Source organism: Aspergillus novofumigatus (assembly GCF_002847465.1).
Source record: "Aspergillus novofumigatus IBT 16806 chromosome Unknown P174scaffold_2, whole genome shotgun sequence".
NCBI classification, from domain to species: Eukaryota; Fungi; Ascomycota; class Eurotiomycetes; order Eurotiales; family Aspergillaceae; genus Aspergillus; species Aspergillus novofumigatus.
This window is the reverse complement of record NW_020194275.1, coordinates 2,609,430-2,628,615: the sequence shown is the minus strand read 5'-3', so window position 1 is coordinate 2,628,615 and position 19,186 is coordinate 2,609,430. Positions and strand designations below refer to the sequence as shown.

Sequence of the window (19,186 nt, the reverse complement as noted above, 5' to 3'; positions counted from 1 at the left end):
AACCGCCCGAGAAACACGCACAAACTGACGCTCCCGTATCAGAGGTCGAACGACGGGAGGATGAATTCTTTGCGTTTCTGGATAGCGAACTGGCCAAGATCGAATCTTTCTACCAGATGAAGGAGGATGAAGCCACCCAACGCTTACAAGTCCTCCGACAACAGCTGCATATCATGCGAGATAGGCGGATACAAGAGATTTTGGGCGCCAAGTCAAAAGCCAAGAAAGATGAGGCGCATCAGTCGAACGGATTCAGCACATTGAATGCCCTCAGTGCCTTTCATCTGAAGGAAACATTGCTGGGGCGTGGTCGCATTGGGAAGAATTCCGAAGCGCTGGCGCAGATGAACACACTTCAAGCGCAGAATCCCGAGTCGGTTTCGGGTCGTAGAGACTTCGTGCGCCGACCAGAGGACTCACAGAACGATGAAGTTACTTATCGGTTTGCGAAACGGAAGCTGAAGTATGCACTTCAAGAGTTTTACCGCGGACTTGAGCTGTTGAAGGCGTATGCCTACCTTAATCGCACTGCCTTTCGGAAGATCAACAAGAAATATGACAAGCTGGTCAATGCACGCCCCACGATGAGGTACATGTCAGAGAGAGTCAACAAAGCGTGGTTCGTGCAGAGTGAAGTCGTAGAGAACCTGATGGCTGCTACCGAAGACCTATATGCTCGCTATCTCGAGCATGGGAATCGCAAAATCACTGTCTCGAAACTTCGCCATACGATCAACAAGTCGGGCGATTATTCTCCAAACACGTTCCGTGCCGGACTTCTTTCAATGGCCGGTGTCTTGTTCACCATCCAGTCGTTGATCTACGCCAGTCGGCACCTTGAGCACTCGGACCCTAGTGTACAAGTGCAAACCAGCTATTTACTTCAGGTCAGTGTCGCCTCGCGACAAGATAGCAATGCTGTCAGATAAGATTCCGTAACTGACTCTAGCAGATATATGGCGGCTACTTTCTTATTGTTTTTCATTTCCTCCTCTTCTGCTTCGACTGCATGATCTGGACTAAGACCAAGATAAATTACGTTTTTGTCTTTGAATATGACACCCGGCATGCTCTTGATTGGCGTCAATTGTCCGAGGTATGATCCCTTGCCTCATGTGTCTTAGATTCTATCTAACTCTTGACAGCTACCTTGCTTCTTCATGTTCATGCTAGGCTTGTTTATGTGGCTTAATTTCCTCACCATAAATTCTATGTATGTCTATTGGCCTGTTGTGCTGGTCGGCCTCACAATGATCATCTTGTTCCTGCCTGCGCGTGTGTTATACCACAGAAGTCGAAAATGGTGGGCATATTCAAACGTAAGTGACCTTGGCATTATTCAACGAGATTCAGCTGACAAGAATAGTGGCGTCTTCTGCTTGCTGGTTTATATCCTGTTGAGTTTCGCGATTTCTTCCTTGGCGATATGTATTGCTCGCAAACATACGCTATGGGGGTGAGTTCTATTCAATGCATCTTAAAAGATAGTCTGCTAATGTTTGAAAGAACATCGAGGTATTCTTCTGCCTTTACGCACATCACTGGAACAATGCTCCACAATGCAATTCATCCCACTCCCGGCTCCTAGGATTCTTCCAGTGCTTACCATCGATTTGGAGAGCATTGCAATGCCTCCGTCGTTATGGGGATACGAAGAACGTATTTCCACACCTCGTGAATTTTGGCAAATACATGTTCGGAGTCTTGTATTACGCCACGTTGAGCATGTACCGGATCGAGAGGATGACGCGGTTCCAGGCTCCCTTTGTCACTTTTGCTTTGCTCAACGCCGTCTATACCTCGGTTTGGGACTTGATCATGGACTGGAGTTTGGGGAATCCTTATGCCAAACATCCACTATTACGCGAAGTTTTGGCATTCCGAAAGGTTTGGGTCTACTACGCCGCGATGGTCGCCGATGTCATCATACGTTTCAACTGGATTTACTATGCTATTTTTGCCAGGGATATGCAACACTCAGCTTTACTGAGTTTTATGGTCGCCCTGTCTGAGATCTTTCGAAGGGGCGTCTGGACGATATTCCGTGTGGAAAATGAACACTGTACCAACGTGCTTCTTTTCCGAGCATCAAGGGATGTTCCTTTGCCTTATGAAGTGGCTTCTCCCGAGGTCGAAGTGGACCGTCCAGGAGAGGATGTGCAGCTTCAGGATCAACACGCCACCACACCTCTGTCCGCTCCTGCAGACATTGAACAGGGAACGCCAATTACACCAGGGCTGACTACTCGTCCGCGCGGCCTTTCTCACGTGGGTTCGCTTATGGCGGCTGCTCACGCTCAAGACTTCGAGCGGAGGAAGCGTCCAGATCAACTGACTGGGGCTTCTGCAACCCATGGCCCGACAACAACCGACGACACAAGCGACGACGAGGAAGATGATCCGGTTGACCCTAGACAAGATACCGACACAGATGAAGCTGTGTCAGAACGCTTGTCAGATGCAAACGCTTCAAGAACACCCAAGTAATGGACTATTGGGAGAGTTCCTGGGGAATATGAACCAATTTCTTGCACATATTTGGCGTCTTAACGGTAGCATTTTGACCAATGACTCCCTGATTTGTTTATGTCATGATTTACGAATATAGAAGATAGATAATACAATCACTGATAATACGGGTTCTATGGCCTTCTTTTGTAATTCTTTGTTTCTTTCACGTTCGACGACTTGTCGACTTCGTTCTATGCTGCGGCGGCACCACGTGATGGAAGACGTCACATGGTCTGGAAGCTCCCCCGGCCTCATCATATCGAGCCTATCTGTCGCCTTCCCATCCTCGTCCACCAGAGGTCTCATCGTTTTCAACCATCTTTGTACTTCAAGAGAGACTTTTTCAGCCTTGCACTTGCAGCAAAATGGCTGCCAACGCCAGATACGAACCAGCTCCTCAAAGGGACTCCTTCGAGGACCAACCCTACCCTCAGGCCCCGCCATCTTATCAGGCAACCGCGAGCAGTGATGCGCCTCGCAGAGAGGACGACAATGTCCCCGACGACTTCAAGGTATGCGCAAACCGGATTCATCGATATATGACAATGCTGATTGTAATCCATAGTTTGGCGGCACCGTTGCGGAGGGCACCCTGCCCATCCGTATGCAGTTCATCCGCAAGGTCTACGCGATCCTGTAAGCAGTTCTTCTCGCAAACGATACATACCGCGCCTGGCATTCTAACAATAATCTCGGCGATCAGGACCATCCAGCTCCTTCTCACAACAATTATGAGCTCCATCTCTTTCTTCAGCGAGAGCTACCGCCTCTGGATCCAGTCCAACTTCTGGCTCATGATGGTCTCCGTCTTCGGCGCGCTCGGCTTCATGCTCGTCACCTACTGGAAGCGCAAAAGCTACCCCGCCAACCTCCTCTTCCTCTCCGGCTTCACTCTGCTAGAAGCCTACTCCATCAGCGTGGTGACCTCCTTCTATGACGCGCGCATCGTCGTCCAAGCGCTCATCCTCACCCTGGGCATCTTCGTCGCGCTCACCCTGTTCGCCTGCCAGACCAAATACGACTTCACCAACTGGATGCCCTACCTGTTCGGGGCCTGTGGTTCCTGATCCTCTTCGGGTTCATGTCGGCGTTCTTCCCGTACAATAGCACCGCGGAGCTGATCTACGGTGGCCTGGCGGCGTTGATCTTCTCGGCTTATATTCTCGTTGATACTCAGCTGGTTATGCGCCACTACCACGTTGAGGAGGAGATTGCCGCTGCGATCTCGCTTTACCTGGACATCCTCAACCTGTTCCTGGCTATTCTGCGGATTCTGAACAACCAGAATAATCAGTAAGTAATTTCGATATGGATACATCGTACGCGGTGGCCACCTGTCGAATTTAAAGATGGTCAAAGCACGCTCTATACTCAATCTCGCCAATGATCTAGCAATAACGAATTGAAGATGACAGCACTATTGGCGATTTAATCTGCAACGTTCCAGGCTAACTACCAAACCCCAACTATTTTCACATTCGCTCCCCTTGACCATGAATTTCTCACGTATTCTATTAATGAGTGTCCCCCTTGCACTCTGTTTTCGTTCTCCTTTGCTACAGTCGGGGGCTCCAATGATGATCGAATCTCCATCATAATAAGAATCAGGCAATTCTTACTTATGTGACCAGTACCGTCAAGAATAGCAGCTTATATTCAGAATATCAAGCAATAATTTGTGACAGATACACGGTATGCAAGCTTACATGAATGACCCTCAGCAAGTAGTCCAGAAAACTGGTAGCAGGATAAATTGCCATCATACTATCAAAGCAAACACCATTCGCCTGATCAAGAAGCATTCTTCGTATGGTGATTTCACCACTAATGGAATAAACCCGATATCTATCCGAGTAGAAGTTAAAACAAGGTAGTAAGATAAGGACTTCAAAGGAAAATGTAAACGTATCAGCTAGGCCGATCCAACTGAAAATTCCAACGCCTATGGATGGTATCGCCGCAACAAAGTTCCAAGCAGTAAATAAGTAGGTAACATAGAAAGGAAGGTGTTTCGGGCCAAGTCGCACTATGAAATGAGGAGAAGTTGTCCAGACACGCCTGCTCCGAAAGAGTGATGAAGTGAACGCGGAAGGGAAAGTAATGGAATAATCCGAATCAAGCTTATTATAAAAGGAAGACGATAGCAGGCGACCATAATCATCGTAGTGACATGACAATTTCAGTGCGAAGCTATGAAGAATGTATTCACAATCAAACACACGATCATGACAAGGATGCCGTATACGACGAGCGCTAAACTCAACTTCCGCAGCAGGCCTCGGCGCCAGTGTCGGTTGGTAAGTCGGAGAATTGCGCTGTCGGTAAGTGGAAGGTTCTGGCCGCCCTCGATATCATTCTCATCGGAATTGTCGTCGTCGGAGAGAATGTCATCAACTGCTTCGTCATCTTCTTTCATGAGTCGCTGATGGGTTGGTGAGTCAGGGGAAGAAATTTTGTAGTAGAAAAGGCCCGGAAGGATGAAGCTGATGCTGGTACTTCCGGTGCTACCAACGTAGGCCAATACCGCTTCGAGCGAGGAAACGGTCATCGCCACGATATAGCTTAGGATAAGAATTGTCGTCGTAATGAGTGAGAACCGCAGATCGCTCATGGGCTCGGGAGCCCGGTGGCCCCTTGGCCCGAGCAGAGGGTGACGGTGAGGCGAGTTATCGTTTCCAGCAGCAGGCTTAGGTCTCCAGCGAAGCACTGCATCAATAGAGGCTCGACACGGATGGCATTGAAGCGGGTATGAAAACATAACGAGCATGACGATAGCGGCACGTCCAATGGTAGCCCAGACACCTGGTGGGTACATGCTCACAATGTTACCCCCGACGTTGTCTCCGAAAGAGAGATAGCCTGTGATAGCCACGAGAATGTAGGTCGCTGCAGAGCTTCCGATACTGGCTAGCACAACGCCTGTCACCCGAAAGTGACTGTTGTTGCTGATTTCATTCAATATAGAGAACATCTACTTCGTGTCAGCATGCAATGTCAGTAGTCAAGATCGTGGAGGCGGGCCTACATTCTGATGGCACGTGAACGCAAAGACGATTACTGGAAGACTACTGAGCGCCGGGATGGGACCAGCCCAATGGATCAGACGAACTGGTCCGCGCTCGTCCATTGTGTCTCCCTTTACAAAATGATAGACCACCAGTATGACCAGGTAGCCCATTGACACCAGAGCGGCGATACTCGTATACTTCAGTGAGTCCAGACGTCGGAGATAAGAGAGAGGAATGACAATTAACCTGGGATGAGTCGTCAGCACAGGTCCCACTCGACTTTGAGAGTTGCTGGACAACGAACATGAAAGCCGTAACCCAGAAATGCCGGTCCACCAAGAAGTCATATGCTGGAGTGTTACCAACGAAGCCCTGTACCACACCTGGCATCAAGTCACCAATGATGATGAGGTAACTGACCCCCACTCCAAAACATTTTATCGCGATAGCAGCGTCGAAAACAACGGCGGCATTGGGATATGTGAGCTGCGATAGGGCGAAGAAAGATGAACTGCCTCGGTCGAGGTACTGTGCGCATCGAGCCTGAAGGTAGAGGCCGAGTCCAGCGGTCATTCCGGACCAGAGAATGACGCAGATACCGAGGACGATTCCCATGCGAGAGATGGCGAGCGGCATCGCCAGAACGCCAGCACCGATGACTGTTTGAGACACGATTCTATCAGCTCCGGAAATATTTGAAGCCGATGTCCCAATCAGTATAACTTACTCGTATTGACAAGGTTGATCACGCAGCTGATCCAACTGGCGTCACCTTGAAATCCCGATGATCGTTTTCCCCGTGCTCCACGTCTAAGCATGATTGCCACCGATTAGCAAGAAGTCCGACCAAAACATATAGAGTGGTATCAGATCAACAATACCGTCGTGATGAATTGCGGAGTCCATCGCCGGGGCCGACCCCGACTACAGCATCCTCTCCCATCATCTTTGGTGAGGGTGTGGAGATGACCTTTAACTGATAAGGGTAGTGGGCACGAGGGCTGTTCTAAGAGTCGTTTATCACCAACTGGAGATGCGATGAGGTCGTCCAACATAACACCAACTCAGGCCAGCAGAGAGGAAATAGAAGTCCCAAGGAAAAATGTAAACGAGTGAAAGGTCTGAAAGCAAGAAGTTCAACTTTGAAGGGGCTACATCAGGGAGGCCGGGGATGATGACTGGAGATGAGATGGTGTCAGGCCCAGCCAGACTTGCGACAAAAAGCGGAGGACAATTCCGGCCCATCTGGGTTTAGCGTGGCTGACACATCATCTGCTTATCTCACGGTTATCTATGGATCTACAACAGTACGAATAGTACGTATCTCCATGTTATTATTGTCCACTATCAAAGCGTTCTTCATCATACTCCCCACTGAAGCTACATGAAGTAAAACTAGAGATTTGTCTTTGGCGCTCCCCATCCTTCCGTCGAAAGCAAATCATATACCTCATCCTCTACCTTGTTCATGTCCGACACAGTGTTTCCCCGTCGTCCTGTTGGTCCAGGGTCATTGAATGCACTCACAGCGCGTACGCTCTTGGAGACTTCCAAGACCGTCCCCCCTTGCACGGGAATTGGGTGCCTCTGCCTGATTTGTCTCCAATAATCTCGCTGACACTGTCCTGCTGAATGAGAGCTAGCATCACTTCAGCCACCTCTTCTGGGTTACCCATTCATCGGCTTTGTCGTCGACCATCTTCAGTTTTTCTGGATGATCCGTCCACAGAGGTGTTTTGATGACCCCTGGTGCAACAGCAGTCACACGGATGCCAAAACTGCTGTCAAGCTTGGCCAACGATCTAACCAGGCCATTGATGGCGTGTTTCGTTGCTACATATATTGGCGCGGCCAGTGCTGGGCTCTGCCCCGCGATACTGGAAATATGGATGATATGCTTCGGCCTTTTGCTACTTCGATTGCGTAGAAAGTGAGATATAGCCAACTGAGTCGTGCGGATCGGATGTGTCAGGTTGATATCCAGCAAAGCGTATCGACCTCCATCTCGTCGATCACGGCTTTCTGGAGACCCGGGAGGTCTCCAGAAATTGGACCAGTGCTGCGAGCCATCAGCAAACAGCTCAAAAAAAGATGAATCATGGACCTGATAACTTGTCCTCATCAGGTAAGACCAGGCGTGCACGACATACCGGTTCGTAGATCCCAGCACCTGGACATACAATGTCGACATCACCAAACTCTCTCACCGCAACCTCAAACATTCTGTCTAGCTGCACCCAGTCGACGACATCTGTTTTCTGGAAGACGGCTCGACTGGGCGTGTTTGACTGACTGGTATAATTGTTCACCACCTCCTGCGCCTCAGGTCGAAGGGCAAGGTCTGCGATTAGGACGTTGCACCCATTCTCAAGCAGGAGTTTGGCGAAACATAGGTTGATGCCTATGAAGGGTTTAGCAAGACATACATGTAGTGAGGGTCCGAGAGGTCTGAATTGTCTTGCGTACCTGAACCTGCACCTGTTACAATGGCAGACTTTCCTTTGACGGAAAAAGCCATGTTGTTGAAGGCTCAAGGTGGAGTTTGGTTGAGGAGAGGGCTGCGTCTCAAGGTTGGCAGGTCTACACTTAAATGCCATAGCAGTACAAGCCCCCCGTCGGAGAATCCTGCTGATTTCTTGCTGTCGTATCACCTTTGGATCTACGCATTGAGGGGATGCGCGGGGTTGAATTGGCCCGAGGGTGACTGCTCCAACCCGGAAGAATGCCGACTTGAAGGTAAAAGAACATTACTTTAGATCCAAGTTTGTGGCACGGCTATGAGTTTCTTCCATGGTAAATTTAGATGTGGATCGTATCCATTTGCCTTGAATGAAAAGCCGCAGAGCATGTTCTGCTAATCATGTCGTTTTGCCCACACTCCGCATCAGAGCGGATACTTGCCTCATTTGGAAAGCGTGCCGCCTGCCGTTTATGGTATCCCGTCCAGTTCCCCACTGATCTATACTGTCATACCGATGGCAACAATGTGTATATAAATCAGGGAAAGTCCTCGAGTTGAAGCATGGGATACTGATCAACAGTCTACCAAGGTACGAGCAAGCATTTCATCAGTATGTCGGCGTCGAAACTTCTCTCTAGAGCAGCCGTTCGTGCTGCCTCTACGTCAACATCAACATCACATATGACCAAGACCGCCGGGGACATTTCGAGTGTGTTTCCTAGCTTGCGCCCTGACTACAAACCTGAACCGCTGCCTCCACGGTTCAAGGAGCTGAAACAAAGGCTGTTCGAGAAAAATGAGAAAGCTTTAGTGCAAAGCTGGAAGAGACTGCTTGAAAGCCTAGAGAAGGAGGTGCATGAGATCAAGGCAAAGGGCAGCGATGTATGTCATTCCCGACTCATTGCCATTGTTTTCACGAGATGCTGATTGTTGGCAGATTATACCATCGGTACAATATGCGGATATTGTGTCCGGCAGAGTCTCAGATAGAGTCCTTGCTGAGATATTGCATCGCGGATCTGTCGTGATCAGAAATGCAATCCCTCGAAAAGAAGCTCGAGGTTGGAAAGATAGGATCGAAGAGTATGTTGCTGCCAACAAGGAGCGAGTCAAGGCCTTTCCGCCTGACTCGCCGGCAGTGTTTGAGCTGTACTGGACCCCTTCGCAGGCTGAGGCTCGAGCGCATCCCAACATGCTCGAGACTCAGCGTTTCTTGCAGCGTCTCTGGCATTCATCTGACCCGGCGACCCGGATATCCACCAGATATCCTCTGGCATATGCGGACCGCCTCCGTATCAGACAGCCGGGAGATGGCAAATTCTCGCTTGGTCCCCACGTGGATGGAGGTTCACTCGAGCGTTGGGAGGATCCAGAGTATTCCCGGGTCTACACCAAGATCTTGGAAGGCAAATGGGAAGAATACGACCCTTGGGACGCGAAGCACCGCGTTTCCGCTAAGATGGATCTGTACAATGGAGCGGGAGCATGCTCTATGCTGAGATTCTTCCAGGGCTGGCTTTCAATGTCGAAGACCGGCCCTGGAGAAGGCTCGCTGCATGTTTGCCCTATGATCGTTCATAGCACCGCCTATACCATTCTGCGTCCATTTTTCGATGCGAAGACATTGCAGCCCGACCTGGACGCCACGTTTCCGGGCTCCGTGCCAGGTGCTTGCCAAGAGTACAATCCAGTTACCCATCCTCACCTTGAGCTGGACACCACCATGGTTTCGGTCCCAGAGGTCGAACCAGGCGATTATGTCGCCTGGCACTGCGACTCGTTGCATTCCGTGGACAAGGAACATAAAGGCAATGGTGACTCCAGTGTCCTCTATATTCCTGCCACTCCAATGTGCGAAATGAATGTGGATTATCTCCTCAAGCAGCGGAACGCGGCGCTCGCCTATTCACCACCTTGGGATTTCCCCGGCGCTGGAGGTCCGGGTGAGGCAGGTTTTAAGGGTGCATTGGACTGGTCTTCTGTCAATCCTGATGGTCTGCGAGCCATGGGTATGGGCAGAAAGCCTTGGGAAGTAACTGGTGATATGACTGAGGGAGAGAAGAACGTTGTTGAAGCAGCAAACAAGGCGTGCTTTGGCCAAGCCTAAGGGGTTAGTTCCAAGCTTTCATGTAATTTATCAGTTTATCTGTATATATAATTTGTCAATTTCTCATTCTTCATTGCCATTGTTGTGGGATAAATAGTCTGTAGCACCGTAGCTCAAGCTCCCTTAGCTCAGCGTTCATCACCGCCCGCACCACCAATCAACAGTGGCATCATCATCTCCCGCCATCAGATACCTGTCGACCACCAACTCCTTACTGTCCAACAGCCCACCTTAAACCTCCAATGACCGCTTTGGAGCTGAGGTTATAAAAATGTGGCTACGGGTGGCACTCCTGCTGCTCACCTCATGCGTTCCCTCGGCGGTGGCCATTTATCCTGATGAGGTCAATCATATCGATTTCCACCATGCCCTCCTAGGCACTCCCTCCGCACACTCGACTTTCTTCCTCAAGCCGTCCTCCTCCTCTAATGCTTCCTTGCTCTATACTCTCTCGCAGAAGCTGCTTCTCGGTGCAGTGAACCCAAGAGATGGCTCACTGGTTTGGAGACAGAACGTTTCGCGATCATTGCTCTCGAAGGACGATGGCCAGGTACAGTCGTTCCTGCGTGCTTCGGACGGGTCGAATGCGATGGTCAGCGCAGTGGGCGATTATATCTCTTCATGGAGTGCTCTGGATGGAAAACTGATTTGGGAGAATTGGTTCGCTGGTGAGCCTGTGGTCGACCTCGAGCTGTTGGAGCTCGAGGATGCCGGCGCGACTTCATCTGCCCGAGATGCGATCGCACTGTACGGTGACAAGACAGGTGTCCTCCGGAGACTGGATGCTGAATCTGGTGATGTGAAGTGGGAGTTCAAGGATGATAGGTAAGATGAACCACACTGCGAAATATGTTGTCGTCGTTGCTAACGCCTTTCTTTGCCTTGTTGATTCAGTGGTGACATTCCCCTCCAAATATCATCCTCCGCAACCAAGGTTTTCTACATCTCTCTACAATCGGGCCTGCTCAAGGGCTACAAGATCAAAGTCACTTCATTGGATCCCCTCACCGGCCGCCAGACTCAGCAGCACATTTTGAACACGGAGAGTGACGTGTCTGGACCGGAGTCGATTCTCTTCGTTGGCGCCAACACCGCTTCTCCAGTCATCATTTGGACGGACAAGACACAGAAAGCTTTGAAAATCAACCAGATTGGTCTGAAGCAAGTGAATACACTAAATATTGATAACACGAGCGGCGAGGAAATTAGGTCGATTGAAGTCCATACCCCGAAGAAGCTTAACTCATTGACGCATTTCCTTGTCCACTATGAAACGGACTCCAGCTCCTGGGCGGAAGTGTATCACATTGATCTGACCTCGGCGACCGTTTCCAAAGCATATAGTCTGCCTCGTGTGCAAGAGAAATCAGCCTTCGCGACGAGTAACATTGACGCCAATGTCTACTTTACCCGCATCACTCAGTCGGAGGCTGTGGTTGTCTCATCTGCCTCTCATGGAGTCCTGGGCAGATGGCCGCTGCAGGCGCCTACGACTGAGCACGCTCAACATGCTGTATCGGAAGTAGTCGCCAAGGGGGACGCCGTCGCTGTTCGGTCCGCAACAGTCTTATCATCGGGTGACTGGCAACTCATTCGGAACGGTCAGACTGAGTGGACGAGATACGAGGCATTGAATGGAGCGGTTGCCGCTTCCTGGGCTGAGGAAGAATACCAGGAAGATCTCGCTCATGAATTGGAAGTTGAGGGGCATGAGAGCTTATACAAGGCCTATGTCCATCGTGTTAAGCGCCACGCCAAAGACCTGCAACACCTTCCAGAGTGGCTGAAGGAATTACCTAAGCGTATTTTGACTAGTATTCTCAGCGACGAAGTGTCGAGCCTTGACGGCTTTGGACTCAGCAAAACTGTCGTTGTGGCTACTGAGCATGGACGAGTGTATGGCATCGACACCGGAAATCACGGCGCTGTCTCTTGGAGCGTCAAGGCTGCTGAATCAGACAGCTGGAACGTGAAGGCCATCCTCACTCAACCTGGCTACGCCACTGTGTACGCCGACGACGGTAGCTCAGTGAGCCTGAACACGACATCTGGCGCTGTTATCAAGCGTACGCCCGCTTCAGGCAAGATCGCTTCTATCGCTGTCATCAATGGCCCTTCACCCCCTATCACCATTGGTGTCAAGGAGGATGGTGTGCCAGTGGAGCCTTTGGATAAACCTGGCTTTTTCGTGACTCTCAGTGCCGATGGCCGTGTCTTGGGATGGAGTGCCGCTGACAACAAATCGCCTGTCTGGGAATTCCTGCCTGCTCAGGGCCAGAAGATCATGCGTGCTATTGCACGCCCCGCTCACGACCCCGTTGCGTCTATCGGCAAAGTTCTGGGCGACAGGTCGGTTCTTTACAAGTACTTGAACCCGAACCTGGCTCTGATCACGGCTGTGGGTGAAGACACGGCCACGTTCTACCTGCTGGACGCTATTTCCGGAAAAATCCTTTACAGCAGCACTCAGAAAGGTGTTGACACCAGTCAGCCTATTGCTTCCGCCATCTCCGAGAATTGGTTCGTTTACTCCTTCTATGGCGATCCAGCAACCCCGTCGGACGCCAAGGGTTATCAGCTGGTGGTTTCGGAGCTCTACGAGTCGCCCCTCCCCAACGACCGTGGCCCGTTGGGCTCTGCGTCAAACTACTCCAGCATCCACGGTAGTGATATCCTACCACTTCCTCATGTGATTTCTCAAGCCTTCGTCATCCCCGAACCCATCTCGCACATGGCCGTCACGCAGACCCGTCAAGGTATCACAACCCGCCAGCTTCTCTGCACGCTCCCAGCTTCGAAGTCCATCGTTGGCATCCCCCGTCCGGTGCTAGACCCCCGGCGGCCTGTCGAACGGGACCCAACCTCCACCGAGGCCGAAGAGGGTCTGTTCAAGTACAGCCCCGTCCTCGAGTTCGACGGCAAGTGGTACTTCACACACAACCGCGAGGTCGCAGGCATCACGGCCGTCCTCTCCACCCCGACTTTGCTCGAGAGTACAAGCTTGATCTTCGCGTTTGGAGGGGACGTCTTCGGCACGCGGGCCACTCCCAGCCAGGCATTCGATGTCCTCGGCAAGGGATTCTCCAAGTTGCAGCTCATCATGACAGTGTTGGCTTTGACCGTAGGTGTGATTATCTTGGCTCCAATGGTACGTTTTCCTATCCTTCCGCCCACCACTTAACTCCGCGTGTATACCACATGACATTCAAATACTGACCAAACTACAGGTGCGGAGAAAGCAGACCAATCTGCTGTGGAAGGCAACCTAGAAGAGCTGGTGCGAACAAGCTATATAACTTCTCTTCATGATTGTGTTTATTGCACTGCTGTTCACCTAATCTACCAGATGAGACTTAGAGAATTAAATGATGCAAGTACTCGGGATAGAAAAAGCGGATTCGGAGACGATCCCCGCTACTCGATTGATGATGTTGATTTCGATGTTGATGTTGCATTGGCCACCGCCGATGGCAAACACTAAGTAACGTGTGCAAGATGCCGAATGAACATCTGCAATATGCAACTGAACAAGGAATAAATGCAATCGGATCGGCTTTCTATGACATGCCCCGTTCAACGTGATAGGTCTATGTAATCGCCCATTGACGCCTGATGTATGTAGATTAAGCGACTCATCCTGACCGGACCAATGAGATGAGAAGAGAAAACGAAAGGGAATTTATGTTTAAAGGTATTAAGCAGGTACCGTCCGAGCGCCCCCGTTAGCAACCTTCTCCGCGGCACCGTTCTCCAACGCCACCTTTTCATTTTCATGTTCATTTTCATTTTCCGACTGAATGTCGGATTGTTCTGTTGATGATGGTGCTGCTGGTGCTAGGCTCGTAGCAGCCATCTTGGTCTCCAATTCTGTGTTGTCCGATGTATTCGTGCTCTCCTGTTCCTTGGCAGGCATAGGCACAGGAACAGTCCGCTGTCTACTCTTGCCGTTGACCTTGCCCAGGATTTCGACGTGGTCGCCCTTGAACAGGACGGGTCCCTTGGTGAAAGAGGGCTTAGTCTCGCCTTCGGCGGGAGGGACTTCCAGCGCGCCGACTAGTTCGCGTGCGGGCTCGTCGAGGCTCGGCATATCGCCCCACTGCCAGTCGAGTTCGCCGCCATATTGCTTGGGGATGCTGGAGGGGTCCATGAAGGAGGTGAGGGTCGGTTTTACCTCTGCGGCGGATAGAATGAAGATCTTGGAGGTGGTGACTGGGTCGAACCAGCGCTTGATCCAGCCCCAGACGGTGGGGAAGAAGGCGGGGGCGCCGATAATCTTGTAGGTGGGTGTTAGACAGCTGGGTCAAATAGGTCATGAGGGAAGAGGGAACACGTACGAAGATCCGGTCCAGAGTTTCTGGGTAATGCGCTGTAGCTAGCACGCTCGCATCCTGCATGTGCCCTTTCAGATTCCAGAACTGCTTCAGCCCAACACCGCTCACATCGACGATGTTCGTGGACGAGACGATCGGCGTCTCGGGATGAGGGCGCGGTAGCTGAGAGCACAGGGGCATGACGAAGCGGAGGAGGTTCTCGTAGAGGGCGAAAAGGCGCAGCAGACGCTGCGGCACGGTCGAGGACTGATGCGTCTCTGCCGTCGAGGCGGGGTCGGCCATCGTGGAATTATAAGCGGCCATGTTCTTGCTGTTCAGATGCTTGATCTCGAACACATAAATGGGAATACCGCGCCGGTCCCGACGACCCGTCCACTGCGGATACTACATCCATACCGCGAACCAGGGTCAGCAACTTGTTCATCCACGGGCTCATTAAGCACAGGGCATAATAAATTCCCAAAACTCACCATCCGCCTCGCGGCATCGTACGAGTCCACGTCAATGTTCGCGTATAGCTCCTCGATGGCATTCTCCTTGCGCCAATCCTCCGTATCTTTGAACTGACCCCAAGCGCCATCCACATCGAACTTGCGCGCGCGCAGAAACCGCCTGTTTGTAACCCATCAGCATGCTATTCCTCCACAACACCCAACCCTAGAATCAACGAGAGATCGAAACACAGGGAAAACGAACAGCATAGTCGCATCATCATGACTGGCCTTCCCACCCTCACCCTGCCCCTCAGGCTTATAGTACCCATTCCGCTCACATAGCGCTTTAAACTCCTTCAGCTTCTCCTCCTGGTCCGGCGTAAGGTGATTCAAGTGGCCAGCGAGCCACGCCGTGCTTGCCGCCTGCGAAGCCGACGCAGCCGGGTCGTTCTCGATGTATTCGGCCGGTTGTATCGACGAGCCATCGCTCTCCGCCTGGCTGTGGGGGAATTGGTACGCCACAAAGGCATTCTGAAAGTCGGGTGCCTTGCGTGCGAGACTCCACTCGGTTTGTCTCTTTTTTTTGTTTTCTTTACCCCAAACTGATTAGATAAGATGCGCGAATATAAGAAAGCGAAAGCAAGGGTCGCGGGGGGATTCGGTGCTGACTAGTAAACAGCGCTTCGCTTCGTCTTACACCCCTCCGCGGCAAGCCCGGATGTCCTAAGAAAGGCGATAGTGTCGGATCGGCTAAAGTCCTCGCTGCGTCGGCAGTCCAAAGACCGTAGAATTCCAGTGGTGTACCGATGCTTGATGCGCAAATCCAGCAGCGAGAAGTGAGGCGGTTTTAAGAACCGAGAAGAGATCTTTTGCCCTGCTGGAACTCGTCGGAAAGAAGTTTGTTTGTTGTTCTGCATAAAGGGCGATTATGTCAGCATAAAAAAATGATTGATCGATTATGCAGTCAATGATCATCGAGAAGAACACTACGGATTGATCGACAAGCAGATCGGCACGCGTGAAGCAAGGTGGACGCATGATTGTATCAAATGCCTCATTTTGGTTATTCTTATTAGAACCTTTCCAGGGACATCCTATGCTGTATGCTAAGGGATATCATCAAGAAAATACAGAAGAATATGACTGGGCAAAAGCAGAACTGCCAATTTTTCTCAAAGGCATGGATGCATTTTACCTTGCCCGTAAATATACAATGGATCCGTTCTCCCAAGTTCCAAGTTTCAAAGGCAATCCCCTTGAGGGTGCCTATCACTTAGTCTTCGGTGAGGTCTCCATACTCCCACATGCCGCGTCTCTCCTGCTTAGCCTCGTCCTCGACACTGCGCAGGTTAGATAGAGTCTCGCTGGCAGCACGCTCCCAGGCCTTCAACTTCCGGGGAACCATGGCCAGACCCTCACGCACAATCTCGGCGTTGATGCTCTGGTCCAGGCTCTTCGATACGGAAGGGTCCAACAAGGTAACGTGCATCGTTCCGTCAGAAGCGACGTAGTCGACATTGGCGACCAATGTCCGGCCATACGTAAGTTCCTCAAGATAGCTGACGGCATCCTGGAGGTAATCGGCGGAGACGGGGAACTGCACGAAGGAGAGCACGGCGTCGGAGGCTTGAGCGCGGAGCTTCTGGATGGAGAACTGGGGCTGGCTCAGGGGTCGGAGGCGGGACCATGGGAGGATCTCAGAGTTACCATAGTCGATGTATACAACTTCTGCCTGCTGCTTTTCACGGTCGTTGCGACGCACCCTGGCACGGTACCAGTCGCCATCTTCAGTAAACTTGGCAGCCACATAATCACCGGCCTTGGGTGGGCCAGGGAGCGGAGTGTCATTGGCCTTGTTCAAGTGGAAAGAACGGAAGGCACTCATCAGCTCCGTCAGGGCAGAGGTGCCTGTGCCAATCTGCTGGATTTTGATCTTTCCGGATGCGGGATCGACATAGGTGACCATCACGTCCCGGTAGTCCTTACGACGCTCGGTAGCCTCCCCTTCTGCGCTGTTGCTACCATTGGCAGCCTCCTCTTCAGCTTCCTCGGCCTCCTTGCTTGGATCCCAGTCGTGCCACAGACCCTTCCGGGCCTCCTTTGCCTTCTGCTCCGCTGCAAAGTACTCGGTAGCGTGGCCGGACTGCTCTGCGGAGTAGGCATGGACCGTGGCCAGACCCTCCTCCAGAAGGACCTTGGCAAAGTCTTCCTTGTTGACGTACAGAGTGCCAATGAAGCCACCGACCTTGTCAATGGTTTCAACGTCGATCTCCACATCGCGTTGCATGCACCGCTTGTTCGCCAAGTCATGGGCTTCCTGGCCGAATGGTTCACCTGCTTCACCAGGATTGCGAGCTGAGCGGGGCGCACGAATACCGGACAAAACCAAGGTCAACTTGGCATTCTCTCGGGGCACAAGAACGGTAAAACGAGATCCTGACTTGACAAAGTCCACAATGGCGGGGACACGCTTCTGACGTTGCAGAATCGAAACTTCCATCTTAGCCTTCTGCAAGCTCTCGGAGTAGTCCTGGTACTGCTTGGGCTTAGCCGGCTTGGGAGACCACATTCCCTTTCCGTCCTTCTGAGCTTCCGCCTCGGCGATAAGCAGGGAGTCATAGTCAGGGGAGCGATCCTCGTCGTCCTGGCGGTGACGAATGACCGAAGCATAACCAGCCTCCACAAGCGCGAGAGCGATGTTGGTGTTGCCCTGAATCACTGTTGCGACGTCCCTCTCCTCGTAGCCCTCATTCGCAGGCTTCTTGCCGTTGATTGTGACCTTGACGTGCTTGCCAATGAGCCTCTTGCGCACAAACTCCTTGGCATCCGCCTGGAAAGGTGCCTGCTTAGGATCGGACGGCTTGGGCTGTCTGACACTGCTCAGACTGATCTTCTTCTCCTCACCGGCCTTGTTGCGGAGGATCAGAGTGTCTGCGTTCAGCACTCGGCTGACAATGTAATCCTGATCGGCGGCCCCGCCAGCAGGACCCTTCGCGACGAGTCCAGCAAACATGCCTTTCCTGTTATCCTTGGCCTCCTTCTCCGCGCGCCGGAACGCTGCCATTTCGGCTCCGAGCAACGTTGAGTGGTGGTCGAAGCAGCGGGCAAGGCCGGCTTCCAGGAGGAACTTGGCGATATTGCCATTGGGGTGGAGGACAGTGGCGATCAGTTGTCCCTGGGGAGTGACGCCGAGAAGGGACACCTGAACCTTGCGCTGCAGAAGCCGCGCCTCGACGAACTGGTATGCCTCGTCCCCGAAGGGTTCGCCAGGCTGCTCCTTGCCCTCAGCATTGACCCGTTTCGCGGCCGGGGCCCGAACTCCCGCAACAGCAACGACCGTCTGCAAATGTTCCTCGGGCGACAAAAGCAGGCGGAGTACTAGCCTGTCTCCGTTCAAAACTCTCTCGACAATGGCCTCCAGGTGCTTGTCCTTCCACTCATCAACCAGGCCTTTTGCGTCGTCGACCTCGTAGCTAGTCTCTGTACGGCCCTTATCCGCTCCGGCCCACATACCCTTGCCTTCGGTACGGGCGTGGTCCTCCAGAGCGCGGAGTCGCTCCAGATATGCGAGTGTCTCTTCGGATTCGTCGCTGCGTTTGCCGGCCTCTTCACGGACGCGGGTCCATCCTTCTTGCACACTGATATCGGGCAGGGAGGCGTCAAAGCCGGGGAGCTTGATTGTGCCGTAGTCACGCTTGGCGCCAGTAGGGATTGTGTAGAGGACCTGGAACTGGATTACTTTACCCACGAGGACCTCGCGGAGGAATTCCCGGGAGTGGAAGCCGTAGGGCTAGAGATAAGTCAGTGACAATTCGGAATAGCAGTTCAATCAAAGAGCATAAGACATTTCTGAAGGGCTATGGGTAGAAGAAATGTGCCAATTGGGTTTGCTGGAGCTGGAATGGGCGGAGATTAGAGGCCACCTATCCAGACCCCAGAAGGATGGGATTTCAAAAGCAACAAAGCGAGGTAGAGCAATTCAAATCTCAGAAATCTAGAAACTCACCTCATCGCCTTCTCTCCTCAGTCTAGGAGCTGAGACATATGCAAGACTAAGGGTGCGTTCCTGTCCAGGGTTCGTGACATGGGACAGGACAACAGTGTCGCCCGACAGGACAGATTTCACGCGGGCTTCCAGAGGCATGCTGAGGAAGCCACAGAAGACTTGGGACAATAAGGGATTGACGGGGAAGGGGGAGAAGAGATTGTTGCAGCAACAATCAATTGCTTCAAAGAATTTTGAATGGTATAATTAGAAGAACAAAAAAAGCAAAGACACAAGAGAGTGATGGGGAGATAAGGTCGAGGTGAACTCATGAGGAGAGCTTCCAGTT

At 51.9% G+C, this 19,186-nt stretch overlaps 8 protein-coding genes across 8 annotated transcripts; 4 read left to right on the top strand and 4 right to left on the bottom strand.

The window, feature by feature from the left end:
* Positions 1-1,476: 1,476 nt before the first annotated feature.
* Positions 1,477-2,640, top strand: P174DRAFT_105102 (EXS domain-containing protein). Its single transcript, XM_024820989.1, has one exon. It carries the CDS (start codon positions 1,693-1,695, stop codon positions 2,485-2,487), a length of 795 nt encoding a protein of 264 aa, XP_024685790.1. The 5' UTR covers positions 1,477-1,692; the 3' UTR covers positions 2,488-2,640.
* Positions 2,641-2,823: 183 nt separating this feature from the next.
* Positions 2,824-4,228, top strand: P174DRAFT_439003 (Bax inhibitor-1 family protein). The gene is made up of 4 exons (XM_024826678.1): positions 2,824-3,023; positions 3,077-3,147; positions 3,215-3,556; positions 3,619-4,228. The coding sequence occupies exons 1-4, from the start codon at positions 2,877-2,879 to the stop codon at positions 3,806-3,808; spliced, it is 750 nt and encodes a 249-aa protein (XP_024685789.1). The 5' UTR covers positions 2,824-2,876; the 3' UTR covers positions 3,809-4,228.
* Positions 4,229-4,690: 462 nt separating this feature from the next.
* On the bottom strand, positions 4,691-6,337 carry P174DRAFT_366031 (putative amino acid transporter; the record flags this gene model as incomplete). The annotated part of the gene is made up of 4 exons (XM_024822095.1): positions 4,691-5,482; positions 5,537-5,765; positions 5,824-6,178; positions 6,247-6,337. The coding sequence occupies 4 exons, from the start codon at positions 6,335-6,337 to the stop codon at positions 4,691-4,693; spliced, it is 1,467 nt and encodes a 488-aa protein (XP_024685788.1).
* A 506-nt stretch (positions 6,338-6,843) lies between these two features.
* On the bottom strand, positions 6,844-8,316 carry P174DRAFT_501821 (putative short chain dehydrogenase/reductase family oxidoreductase). Its single transcript, XM_024831049.1, has 3 exons — positions 7,986-8,316; positions 7,670-7,920; positions 6,844-7,578 (listed from the first exon to the last, which is right to left on the bottom strand). Exons 1-3 carry the CDS (start codon positions 8,035-8,037, stop codon positions 7,165-7,167), a joined length of 717 nt encoding a protein of 238 aa, XP_024685787.1. The 5' UTR covers positions 8,038-8,316; the 3' UTR covers positions 6,844-7,164.
* A 345-nt stretch (positions 8,317-8,661) lies between these two features.
* Positions 8,662-10,087, top strand: P174DRAFT_418168 (DUF1479 domain-containing protein; the record flags this gene model as incomplete). Its single annotated transcript, XM_024824665.1, has 2 exons — positions 8,662-8,862; positions 8,918-10,087. 2 exons carry the CDS (start codon positions 8,662-8,664, stop codon positions 10,085-10,087), a joined length of 1,371 nt encoding a protein of 456 aa, XP_024685786.1.
* A 192-nt stretch (positions 10,088-10,279) lies between these two features.
* On the top strand, positions 10,280-13,508 carry P174DRAFT_104981 (uncharacterized protein). The gene is made up of 3 exons (XM_024820987.1): positions 10,280-10,912; positions 10,982-13,235; positions 13,315-13,508. The coding sequence occupies exons 1-3, from the start codon at positions 10,359-10,361 to the stop codon at positions 13,354-13,356; spliced, it is 2,850 nt and encodes a 949-aa protein (XP_024685785.1). The 5' UTR covers positions 10,280-10,358; the 3' UTR covers positions 13,357-13,508.
* Positions 13,509-13,781: 273 nt separating this feature from the next.
* P174DRAFT_457883 (SEC14 family lipid-binding protein) lies at positions 13,782-15,382 on the bottom strand (the record flags this gene model as incomplete). The annotated part of the gene is made up of 5 exons (XM_024829592.1): positions 13,782-14,360; positions 14,422-14,802; positions 14,889-15,030; positions 15,115-15,351; positions 15,375-15,382. 5 exons carry the CDS (start codon positions 15,380-15,382, stop codon positions 13,782-13,784), a joined length of 1,347 nt encoding a protein of 448 aa, XP_024685784.1.
* A 460-nt stretch (positions 15,383-15,842) lies between these two features.
* Positions 15,843-19,136, bottom strand: P174DRAFT_448850 (putative transcription factor (Snd1/p100)). The gene is made up of 2 exons (XM_024828791.1): positions 18,859-19,136; positions 15,843-18,642 (listed from the first exon to the last, which is right to left on the bottom strand). The coding sequence occupies exons 1-2, from the start codon at positions 18,994-18,996 to the stop codon at positions 16,126-16,128; spliced, it is 2,655 nt and encodes an 884-aa protein (XP_024685783.1). The 5' UTR covers positions 18,997-19,136; the 3' UTR covers positions 15,843-16,125.
* Positions 19,137-19,186: the final 50 nt, after the last annotated feature.

Bases quoted from the DNA above. Each gene is read 5' to 3' on its own strand.
- P174DRAFT_501821 (XM_024831049.1), bottom strand. From the start codon at position 8,037: ATGGCTTTTTCCGTCAAAGGAAAGTCTGCCATTGTAACAGGTGCAGGT. The intron at 7,921-7,985 runs GTACGCAAGACA...AACCCTTCATAG, and splicing joins TGTAACAGGTGCAGGTTCAG to GCATCAACCTATGTTTCGCC. The intron at 7,579-7,669 runs GTATGTCGTGCA...GATGGCTCGCAG, and splicing joins GTGCTGGGATCTACGAACCG to CACTGGTCCAATTTCTGGAG.
- P174DRAFT_105102 (XM_024820989.1), top strand. From the start codon at position 1,693: ATGTTCGGAGTCTTGTATTACGCCACGTTGAGCATGTACCGGATCGAG.
- P174DRAFT_439003 (XM_024826678.1), top strand. From the start codon at position 2,877: ATGGCTGCCAACGCCAGATACGAACCAGCTCCTCAAAGGGACTCCTTC. The intron at 3,024-3,076 runs GTATGCGCAAAC...TGTAATCCATAG, and splicing joins ATGTCCCCGACGACTTCAAG to TTTGGCGGCACCGTTGCGGA. The intron at 3,557-3,618 runs GTTCGGGGCCTG...CCCGTACAATAG, and splicing joins ACCAACTGGATGCCCTACCT to CACCGCGGAGCTGATCTACG.
- P174DRAFT_104981 (XM_024820987.1), top strand. From the start codon at position 10,359: ATGTGGCTACGGGTGGCACTCCTGCTGCTCACCTCATGCGTTCCCTCG. The intron at 10,913-10,981 runs GTAAGATGAACC...TTGTTGATTCAG, and splicing joins TGGGAGTTCAAGGATGATAG to TGGTGACATTCCCCTCCAAA. The intron at 13,236-13,314 runs GTACGTTTTCCT...ACCAAACTACAG, and splicing joins TGATTATCTTGGCTCCAATG to GTGCGGAGAAAGCAGACCAA.
- P174DRAFT_448850 (XM_024828791.1), bottom strand. From the start codon at position 18,996: ATGCCTCTGGAAGCCCGCGTGAAATCTGTCCTGTCGGGCGACACTGTT. The intron at 18,643-18,858 runs GTGAGTTTCTAG...ACTTATCTCTAG, and splicing joins TGAGGAGAGAAGGCGATGAG to CCCTACGGCTTCCACTCCCG.